This window comes from Hippichthys cyanospilos, chromosome 15 (genome assembly GCF_059441005.1).
Source record: "Hippichthys cyanospilos isolate Australia breed blue-spotted pipefish chromosome 15, RoL_Hcya_1.0, whole genome shotgun sequence".
Taxonomy (NCBI): domain Eukaryota; kingdom Metazoa; phylum Chordata; class Actinopteri; order Syngnathiformes; family Syngnathidae; genus Hippichthys; species Hippichthys cyanospilos.
The window spans coordinates 18953693-18964480 of record NC_142383.1 but is presented as its reverse complement, the minus strand read 5'-3'; the positions used below and the strand labels follow the sequence as shown (position 1 = coordinate 18964480).

At 52.8% G+C, this 10788-nt stretch overlaps 2 protein-coding genes across 8 annotated transcripts; both read left to right on the top strand.

Moving 5' to 3' along the window:
- Positions 1–46: 46 nt before the first annotated feature.
- Positions 47–4906, top strand: marveld2a (MARVEL domain containing 2a). 7 transcript variants are annotated; one of them, XM_088435390.1, is made up of 11 exons: positions 59–146; positions 1087–1130; positions 1246–1307; positions 1471–1699; positions 1790–2520; positions 2956–3179; positions 3534–3569; positions 3626–3786; positions 3862–4033; positions 4095–4145; positions 4369–4906. In XM_088435390.1, exons 4-11 carry the CDS (start codon positions 1488–1490, stop codon positions 4486–4488), a joined length of 1707 nt encoding a protein of 568 aa, XP_088291516.1. In that variant the 5' UTR covers positions 59–146; positions 1087–1130; positions 1246–1307; positions 1471–1487; the 3' UTR covers positions 4489–4906. The 7 variants fall into 7 exon arrangements, with proteins under 7 accessions (XP_088291514.1, XP_088291516.1, XP_088291519.1 ...); XM_088435392.1 differs by having other exon boundaries at positions 146–163; XM_088435388.1 differs by lacking the exon at positions 1246–1307 and having other exon boundaries at positions 47–146; positions 1087–1163.
- A 349-nt stretch (positions 4907–5255) lies between these two features.
- On the top strand, positions 5256–10273 carry oclna (occludin a). The gene is made up of 9 exons (XM_088435395.1): positions 5256–5344; positions 6147–6240; positions 6708–7353; positions 7469–7636; positions 8617–8756; positions 8874–9011; positions 9073–9244; positions 9653–9694; positions 9864–10273. Exons 2-9 carry the CDS (start codon positions 6191–6193, stop codon positions 9960–9962), a joined length of 1455 nt encoding a protein of 484 aa, XP_088291521.1. The 5' UTR covers positions 5256–5344; positions 6147–6190; the 3' UTR covers positions 9963–10273.
- Positions 10274–10788: the final 515 nt, after the last annotated feature.

Here is a 10788-nt window from a genome sequence, read left to right as displayed (position 1 = left end):
GCGGTGCGCTGACGTCACAGGGTTGGGCGTGTGGTCACGTGGTGCGCGGGGGGGGGTGAAAAAGGAGCTAAGACGCTGTGCCATCAACTTTCTGTCATGACGAATATCGACAGCGGGGGAAAAAAACGAGACGAGAAGACAAGGCGGTAGGCGAACCGAACTCGTGGGTTCAACTTGTTTGTTTCGTTTCGGTATCGGGCGAAAAACAAAAGTGAACTTTGGTGTAGGAAGGTGAACTTCACAAGCCAGGAAGTGCACTTCGCGCTGCGGCGAGGAAACCGGTCAAACTAGACAAAAAAAGGAACGATTTCAACATTCAAAATCTTTTTCGACTTCGCTTTTGCCTCGAGAATATTTTCTCACGTGCGAACGTCGTCAAGCCTGCACTCAATTTGTTTTTGCCGACTTTTTTCTGTCGAGTGTAAACACCTTACACATGTAGCTTGCACTCAGTGTAACCTTTTATTCAAATTATACTTTAATTTACGTTCCGATTTGTTTTTTCGCTTCGGGAACTGCATTTTTTTTATTTGACAATTAACTTAGCCGCAAAATTGATTTGGAAATGTGCGTTTTGTCATCTTGCAAACGTTTGAAAATGAGGCGTTCACGATCCCCGAGAATGTCGTTAAAATCTGCATCTTAATCACGTAAGCTTATAGTTTTGTCTTCCTCGTTAGTTCCAGTCAAATTATTGCTATATTCAACTATTATATCCACGAAATACTTTTCACGAACTCTTGTCATAAAGTTTTCAAAGTGAAAACCTAGGGAGTCTCTTAAATTGCTCTCTTTCACCAAATGAGATAGCTTAGGAATGTTAATACACAACAGTTTTTTTTATGTTGTCTTTAGAAAATCTATCTTTCTTTTTTTTGATCAAGCCATCCGAACTCCGACTTTTTTAATCACTAGTGGCGGTCTCATTTCATCATTTAGAAATCTTCCAAATAATACGTTTGTGAACCTTGGCGACGTCGTCAAAACCAAGGCTAATTTTTGTGGCTTACTTTGATCTTTCTTGATGTTTTTCTTTGATTTATCACCACTTTCCACTTCACGATTGTGGCGCGCTTTTGTTTTCAGGTGCTAATCGGCGTCACGAGCCGGGCTTGGGTCCGATCTTCAATGTAAGTGCTGACGAGCGACTGCGTGCAAGCGAGGTATTGAACGACGTTTCCGATTTTTTTTTTTTTTTTCAACTCCCCCCGATCGCTGGCCGGTGTTGCGATCGGCTGAGCGCAGCGCATCTCTGTGCCGCCGGCCGGGAGACGCGCCGCGCCCGCCGCTAGCATGAAGGATTCGGGGTAACTTTCGCTTTTCTCTCTCTCTCTCTCGTCTTTCTCTTCCGCGGGGCCTTTTTGCTCGGTGGTGCCGGTGGTCCGTTTCGCGATATTAAACTAATCGACCCGATCGCTCAAATGTGATTTTCAAGCCAAATATTGAATAGCGGGCGCGCGTGTGCGTCAGGGCCCCCCGCCATCCCGATGTTCCATGGTGACGAGTACCTGGGCCGCGCTGAGCATGTCGGCCAGGCGCCTCACTACGACCAGGTCCCGCCGGGCACTTTGCCCCGGGACTACGGGCCTGAGCCTCTGAGCGCCCGGTCGGCGCCCTACTTGGCCCTGAGCGCCGACCCGCTCCCGCCGCCGCCCCTGCCGGAGCGGGCCCCCATCGGACCCGACTACCCCAGCGACGGGTAGGCTCGCCGAATCGGCTCCGCGCGCGCGGCGCGACGCGACGCGACGCGCGCTTCGTGTAAACGGACGGTGGGGTTTGGCCACCCCAGCGAGGGGGCCGGCGCGGAGCGGGAGGACGACCCGTCGCTGGACATCAAACCGGTGCACCGCTTCATCCCCGACTCGTGGAAGAACTTTTTCCGGGCCAGCGATCGCAGCAGCAAAAAGGGGGCGTGGCCGGAGCCCTCCTTCAACAACAACAACAACAGCACCAGCGAGGGCGTGCGCTGCTCGCCGCCCCGCACGCCGTCGGCGCCCGGGTCCTACCGGGACCCCTATGGCGGCTCGGCCGGCAGCTACAACTCGGGCAAGGAGCTCCTGGAGCTGGGCGAGTCGGCCTCGGCCTCGGGCCGCACCTGCCGCACGGCGCTGACCTACGGCGAGCGCGTGGAGGAGTACCACCAGCGCTACGCCTTCATGAAGTCCTGGGCGGGGCTCCTGCGCATCCTGGGCTGCGTGGAGCTGCTGCTGGGCGCCGCCGTCTTCGCCTGCGTCTGCGCCTACATCCACAAGGACAGCGAGTGGTACAAATTCTTCGGCAACTCTGTGCCGGGCGGCGGCTTCTACGGCGCCGGCGTGGGCGTGGGCGCCGGCTCCAACTACACGGGCCCCAAGACGCCCTTCGTGCTGGTGTTGGCCGGCCTGGCCTGGGTGGTGACGGTCATCGTGCTGGTCCTGGGCATGAGCATGTACTACCGCACCATCCTCCTGGACTCCGCCTGGTGGCCGCTCACCGAATTCACCATCAACTTGGCGCTGGCCGTTCTCTACATGACTGCCGGTAGGACCCCGTATTGCGCGCAAATATCGCGATATACAAATGTACAAGTACCCGTATACGGTATGCGCGAAACACGGTATTCATATTTTCAACACCGGTATTTTACCTCGCCCTGAAAATAAATATCGGTTCCAAATATTGCATATCCGTCCGTCTCTAATACATTTCCCCTCTTGGTCTCATTTTATTTTGTCCTTTGGACTACTAATCTTCAGTACTGGCCCTGAAAAAAACAAAAAAAACATGCTTAGTAAATGGGCTACTTGCAAAGTAAACATTCAATTCAAGTAACGTGTCATTTGCAGCGGAGCTCGGCGCTGCCCTGGAGCGCTGTGGCCCGACGTGGTACTGCAATGACGGCGCGCCACTCCAAATAGGACAAAGTTGCCCATTAAAACACAACACATTTTTTAAAAAATCCCCCCGTCTGCGCAGGCATCGTGTACGTGCTGGACACCACGCGGGGGGGCCTGTGCTCCTTCCCCATGTTCAACAACGGGCTGAGCGGCGCCGCCTTCTGCAGGACGGAGGCGGGACAGACGGCCGCCATCATCTTCCTCTTCCTCACCATGGTCATCTACCTGATCGGCGCCGGCGTCAGCCTCAAGCTGTGGCGCCACGAAGCCGCGCGCCGATACCGCCAGAGCAACGAGCGACAGGTCCCGCTTCTGAACAATTCTTCTCCCGTCCTCAAATCCCCAAACTACAATTCCAACGCTGTGTTTGCGCCATTTGTTAGCTTTATTGTTCATCAGAAAACATTTCAAGTTTTTCAGCTCATTTTGTTAGCTAAAAAAAATCTATTCATCCTGCGGGCCGGCCAGAATTGGCCCACATGCCCCATGTTTAACACCCCCGGTTTCAACTTTAATTATAGGATTGAAGCCCAACTTGAACATTGTGCGCTAGTAACCTGTTTTTGAAGCCATTTTGACTCGTTAGCCTAGCTTAGCCACATCGCTAACGCAGTTACCATCGCGTTCATTGCTTTTTTTCTTCTTTCCGTGTTCTAGATGCGTCAGTCGGAGTTTGGGGCGGCGCAGTCGCTGGTGAGCGTCCCGGCCCCCGTTTGGGCTTCGCTCGAATTTGACCGGTTTCTTTTTAGCTGGTCCCCGTCGGAGCGCCGGCGGGCACCAAAACGCCCCGGCAGGAATCGTCCCTGGTGTCGGTCCGGGACGCGCCCGTCGCCGTGGCCCCTAAGGTCCTGCAGGGCGCCATCCCGTCGGGCCACATCCCCAAGCCCGTCATCGTGCCGGACTACATAGCGTGAGTCCCGGCGCCGAGCCGTTAGGCCGCGGCGGCACGCGGGGGCGCGCGGCTGACGGGCGCCCGCGCCAACAGGAAGTACCCCACCATCCGCTCGGACGAAGAGCGGGACCAGTACCGCGCCGTCTTCAACGACCAGTACGCCGAGTACAAGGAGCTGCACGGCGAGGTGCAGGCGGCCTGCAGGAAGTTTGACGAGATGGACGGCATGATGCGCAGCCTCCCGCAGCAGCCCGGCAGCCAGATGGTGAGCCATGGCGCCGCGACTCGCCGCGACGCCGCCCTCGCTCCTCTTTTCTCTCTTCCAGGAAGCCGAGCGCATCGACAGAATCCTCCAGGAGTTCCGGAGGAAGAAAAACGTAAGTTGACGCTCGAGATCCGGGACCCCAAGAATCCTCGACCCGGGATTTCGATGCCACTTTAAAGCACCCGTTACGTTTATTTCCGAGGAACGGCGACGTCTTCGGGTCACTTTGGCCCGGTTTGACTCGCTTTTTTCACGGAAATCACACACGCAACACTTCATTGATACCCGCGCTACGTTTGACGCTTTTGCTTTTGTTTGCGGCGGGGAACGGGCAGGACCCCACCTTCCTGGAGAAGAAGGAGCGCTGCGACTACCTGAAGAACAAGCTGTCGCACATCAAGCAGAAGATCCAGGAGTACGACAAAGTCATGGAGTGGAACGACGGCTACGACTGACGGCCGCCCAAACGCCCCCTCTGGATTTTTGACATTTGTTCTACCATTTCACGCGCTAAATTGTGATCTGCTGCCTCATCCCTTTACCCGTGTTGCTTTTTGGCGTCGCGTGCGGGACGCTAGCTTTCAAACGTGACGGCTAAGGTCATTGAAAACGTGCCGTCAACTTCTGGCTCAACTCGTTCAAAATTGATGGCAGCCGAAAACATGCTAAATAAACTACGTGCTAAAATGACTAAGATATGGCGGGATGCAACCACATTTATGGAAAAAAAAAAAGTATAACATGAAATGTCATAGCTCCTAGCTCCTTAAATGTGATGATTCTTTTCTGTTCTGGATATGAAGCTTTTTTTCTTTTTTTTTTTATACGTGATATATGGAGTCTTAACACTGAATAAACTTCATTAGACAAGTTTGTTTTGATTATTTCACGACTCAAGCACAGTATTGAAGGGCATATTGTTCACGTTTAGTGTCGCAGCCAATTCGCGTATCAACTTTAATCAATAAAAGAATAGTTCTTGATAATGTTGGCACACCCTGGCAATCGCAAGAAGGTACATTTTGTGTTTGTTTTTACTTTTAACATCAAGTTGTGTTAAAGTGAGGCTATACAATGTTGATTCCTCGGTCGTGTGGAGCTCGAAGGCGTGTGAAAAAACAAAAACCTGAGTATGGCAGTCATCTAATGACTTCCGCGTTTGCTTTTTCGCTTGAACGCAGCATTTAGCGTGACGTAGTTGCTACTAGGTAAGTGGGCGCGGCCTGGCCGCTGCTGTGTCAAGGTGTGGTTGCTGCCTTTCTCAGTTCTTCACTTTGGGAAACAACAACCCGGCGGCGCACCATCTTCCAGGTCAGCTTATGTAGTTATTCATTTCTTTTCGCTTCCTCCTTTTTGGAATTGTTTGTGTATTCATGTGGCACTGTAGGGTTTGCTTTTTTTTTTTTTTTTTTTTCGGTTGTTGTGGATAGCCAGACCAAAAAGCTGCAGCGCTTCGTTGTTGTTGTTTTTTTTTCCCTAACTGCTCTTTTCTTTCGTCGGTCTGGGGTGAAACTATTTGTCGAAATATTTGTAATAATCTTTATTGATGTTTTTGCTGCGTGTTGAAAATCAGACGGTAGCGTTTCATGAATATTTAAAATGATTCAGGCTAAACGAAGCTTATTTGACTATGGTATCGCTCAGATAACTTTCTATGTTGAAAATACATATGTTTTTGCTAAGGTAAAACACGTGTAGTTGGAATCATTTGAATGGGGTCTGGAATGCTGTACCTGTTGACTGACGTCATTGAGGGGTTCCTAAGTGTTCGCATAATGCAAAAAAAATGTGTGGCAATATTGCAATGGTCCCGAGAGTTCATCAACTAATCGAGTTTTTCCATTTTTCTCCTTGATTTGTTTTGTTCCACTTTTTTTGGTTGGTTTTGTTTTGGTTTTGTGTTGACCTGCGGTGTTTACACTAACAACATACAGTATGTGCTTTCGGTTACTCTCGTCAGACGTTCTTGAAATCTGATTTGGAAGAGTTTCTTCTCTGGATTGTCGGACGGAAACTGCAAACCGGAGGGCGTTTTCAAGCCATGTGGCGTTCCCTTGGCTCAAATCGAATGGACGCCGTAATCAAACGCATCTGCGTCTTTTTTTTCTCACAGAAACTCCGACACGGTCGAAGTCGAGCCTAGGAGAAGCAGCAGCGATGTCCAGCAGGCCCAATGGGAGTCCGCCTCCATACGAGTCGGATGGCTAGTAAGTCCAAAAGGCCGCAAAAAACACAACGTGATTCCTTTGCATCCAAATGGAGGCAAAGCGCTACTTTTGTCCAAACCAAAGCGGGTCCGCATTTTTATCATCAAATAGAATGCCGCTCGTTATTGATATATTTTTTTCATGCTAATGAAAGATTGTAGAAATTAAGCAAACGACTGATTATTGTCAATATAATGTGTTTATTTCACACCAAAAAAAGCTACATGAAGGCTTTCTGAAGGCGATGGGGCATAATAGGATTATGTTTGGACTTTTAACAGTCCTCCATCAAACATCACGCGGGCCGTGACAAAATGTCATTTTGGCGTTTGCTTCCGGTAGTTAAAATGTGGAAGGCGGGCCGCAGCTTGGACGCCGCCGGTCGGAACAAAACCCCCGCCGTGCGTTTTTCGGAGCGGGAACGGAGCGCGGATTGCGGGCTTTTTTCCAAACGATTTTTCCCGCAGCGACGCGGCGCCCCAGCCGGCGTACTCGTACTACCCGGACGACGAGTTCCAGCACTTCTACCGCTGGACGTCGCCGCCGGGCGTGCTGAAGATCATGGCCATCATCGTGATCGTGCTGTGCGTGGCCATCTTCGCCTGCGTGGCCTCCACGCTGGCCTGGGACTCGCAGGGGGCGCTGTCGGGCTTCGGCGGCTCCTACGGCGCCGGCTACCCGGGAAGCTACGGCGGGGGCTCCAACTACGGCTCCTTCGGGGGCGGGGCCTACGGGCCGGGCAACGGCTACGGCTACGGCGGCCTGGGCGGCAACTACAACGACCCGCGCTCGGCCAAGGGCTTCATCATCGCCATGGCCGCCATCACCTTCGTGGCGGCGCTGGCCATCTTCATCGTCCTGGTGTCCCACCAGAGCGTGTCGGAGAGCAGGAAGTTCTACCTGGGGGTCGCCGTCGTCTCGGCCGTTTTGGCCCTGCTGGTGCTGATCGCCGCCATCGTCTACCTGATGGCCGTCAACCCCACGGCGCAGTCGCAGGGCTCGGCGTACGGGAGCCAGATCGCCGGCCTGTGCGCCCAGTACCAGCGCCCGCAGGTGTCCGGCGTCTTTGTCAACCAGTACCTGTACCACTACTGCGTGGTGGAGCCGCAGGAGGTACCCGGCGCCGTTTTAAAGCCGCGCGCCTTTCCGGTCCCGGCCATTTTTTTTTTTTTTTTTTTTTTAAGCCACACACATTCAAAGTCATAGCCTGTTCCACTCATGCGGGCAGGCCATCGCAGTGGTGTTTGGCTTCCTGGTGGCGGCCGCGCTCATCATCATGCTGGTGTTCGCGGTGAAGACGCGCAAGAAGATCGGCGAGTTTGGCAAGAGCAACATCCTGTGGAAGCGCGTCAAGGTGCTGGAGGACGCCGAGCCGCCGCAGGATGTCGAGGCCTGGGTAAAACAAAAAAAAAAACTATTTAATTCAATCTTCCTTGCAAAATGACGTTTTGGACTATTGTGTTGATTGCTGCCCTAGCATGCTAATAACAGCCGTTCCGAATTCGTTTTTATAAACACCTTGCATGTCCGAATTGTTCCATTCCTATCCAATGCAATGAATGGGCACGTGGCGGCCATTTTCACTGGGCAAAGTTTGCCGTCAAACTCAATAATAGCTCATTTGTGGTGGCCATGTTGGCAGGGGCGACATTCCCATCAAAGTCAATGAAAACTTAGATATGGCAGCCATGTTGGCAGGGGCAATGTTCCGCAGAAAGTCACTTTTATTTTTATTTTTTTTTTTTGGGGGGGGGGGGGGGGGGTCAAGGCATTCTTTGCTGGCATCCAGTCATGACAGAGATGAAGAAAGAATGCGCTGTATCCTTGCAGCAAAAATGTTGGTGGGGGGTGTCAATGATGCACAGACTGTTGTTGTGTAAGTGGCGTGAGGAGTTGCGGTGCACAGCAGGCGCTTTTTAAATGTGTGCTCAGCCATGTTTGAAGCGGTTGGACCAGTTTGGCGGCTGTCGGCGTGCGGGGGGGGGGGCAGCTCGCCTTACTTTCAAGGCGTGTCACTTCGACTAGAGTTTCACTCTAGGGGGGGTGTCGCAGTACACGTTAGGAGAACTCGTGGAATTGCTTGCTTGCGGGTCACGCCAGCTGACGTGACGTGACATGATGGCGCACGCTCCTCATTCCAGCGCCCGCCCGCCACACACAACCTGTTTACCTAAAAACTACAGTATATATTTATACTTTTTTTTAAGCAGTTCAACCAAAAGCATCATTGTTTTTTTTTGGGGGGGGGGGCTGATTTTGAGGGCAAAAATGCGTTGTACATATTGTGCTTTTATTTTTTTTTGACCACCACCACATACACTGAGCTGAAAAGTGGATTTCGGGGAAGAATTTTGGATGTATTTTTTCCGGCCCCAGGTGAACAACGTGTCAGCGCCGGCCGAAGACCTGGCCATGGCCGAGTTCCCGGAGAAGCCGCGCGGCTCGCGGAGCGGCCTGGACGACGGCGACGAGCGCAGCGCCGACTACAGCAAGCCCCGCTACGGCTACACGCCCCCGTGAGTGGCGCCGGCCGGCCCGCCCGCGCGGTTTCGCCCATGACGTCGCGGGCCGCGCGCGATGCCGACTCACCCGCAAAACGCTTTCGGACGATTCTTACGCAATCGGCGCGTCAGGCCGCCGGAGGACGAGCGGCCTCACGGCGCCGGCTCGGACGCTCCCGGCTCGGCCGGCGGGAGGCGCCGGCACCACCGCGACGACGACTACGCCTCATCGGGGGACGAGCTGGACGACGACGACGCCGACTTCTACAGGTGCGGCGCGCGGCGCGAAGACGTCCGGCGCGGCTTTTAACGGCCGACCTTTGCCCCCCAGCGAGTTCCCGCCCGTCGCCGGCGAGCAGGAGCGAAACGAGTACAAGCGGGAGTTTGAGCGCAACCACCAGGAGTACAAAGACCTCCAGGCCGAGCTGGACGCCGTCAACAAGAAACTCGGCGACGCGGACCGAGAACTGGACGGGCTGCGCGAGGGAAGCCCGCAGTACCTGGTCGGCATCCTACTAGCATCTTAAAAAAAAAAAAAAACACGCCAAGTTGGCCATTTTCCTTCAGATCGGCCACTTTGCTGACCGAAGTCCGTTTGACTAAACAACACCCAAAAGGGTAGAAACGTTAACCGCCCGCCTAAAACGTCTCAAAAAGCCATGACCGCAGAAAAACAGGAAGTGCGGCACTTTGCTTGAAAGTGGCCATTTTAGTGCCGCTTTTGTCATTTTCTGTCATCTTGTTTTGAAAATCCAGCCCTCAAACTTACTTTGCCTTAACAACACAAAAATCAGTGGACATGTGGCTCAGACACCCCCCCCCCCACACACACACACACACACACAAAAAGTCTCCAGAAGTAATGCGGGAAGGAGAATAATAATCACGCTGCTTGATGTGTTTCCCACCAGGACGCTCTGGACGAGTACAACAGAATCAAGGCCGTGAAAAAGGTGCGTAAGCGGCGCCTGTGCAAAGAAAATCCACATGACGCAAAGGAATGCGGCGTATTGGATAAAAAGAAGGAAGGCAGCCTTCGTATCATCGAATCGAGCAATTCCATCAGCCGCCGCCGGGGGGCGGCACACCTTAACGATGCGGTTCACCGTGCTGTTTTCGCAGTCGGCGGACTACCGCGCCAAGAAGAGGCGGAGCAAGTACCTGAAGGCCAAGCTCAACCACATCAAGAAGATGGTCGCCGACTACGACCGCAGAGCCTGAGACGCGCTCGGCCGACGCCGGCGGAACAAACGTTTGCGGAGCGAGTCGCTGCCGTCCGAGTCGAGGCCGGGGCCTCCGTGCCGGCCGGGAACTCTTTTTATCCGAAAGCGCAACAAGCCAAGATTTTGTACGCGAAATGATGCAATTACCCATGTGTTTTGTATTTTTTCATCTCTGTTCATATGTATTGTTTTTCATAGTTTGCATGAATTTTAAGCCTTGTTCTTATTTTAATTCCATATCAGCTGGGATATTTTTAACCGAGTCGTGTGCCTTTACCGTGCCTTGAAATACATTTTTTTACTACTGTGCTACTTTAGTCGGTGACTTTTTTTGTTTGACGGTTTTTCCGCTAGGTGGCGACCTTTGTCGCTCCGGTCAAGTGAGGAGGCCTTGACAGCACCGCGGACTGCTTTGTGTGTGTGCGTGTGTGTGTGTGTGTGTGGCTTGGGGCTGACCACTAAGCAGCCTAACAGATTAGTTGCTGATCACATTGCGCGTGTGTGTGCGTGCGTGCGTGCGTCACATTGTCGCGGACGGTGAATTTGAGGTCAAAGCGGGTTCGTCCTTCAGTCGCCAATCGAGGCCGCAAGACCACGCCCACATAACATCTGTCTGCACAGGCGCGCGCGCAAGGTGTGCTTTCTTCAAGACTTTGAAGTAAGCTTTGTTGCCAGGGTTAGGCCTTGAAAAATGGGTTCGGGTTTTGAGGCCGGAGTTAGAGTTTGTAAGTACTGTATAGGCTTGAAAAGCTCATTTGGGGTCCACAAAGGACGGAGACAATCAAAATTCTCTTTCGTCCAAAAAACGCAACTGTCTTGTCCTG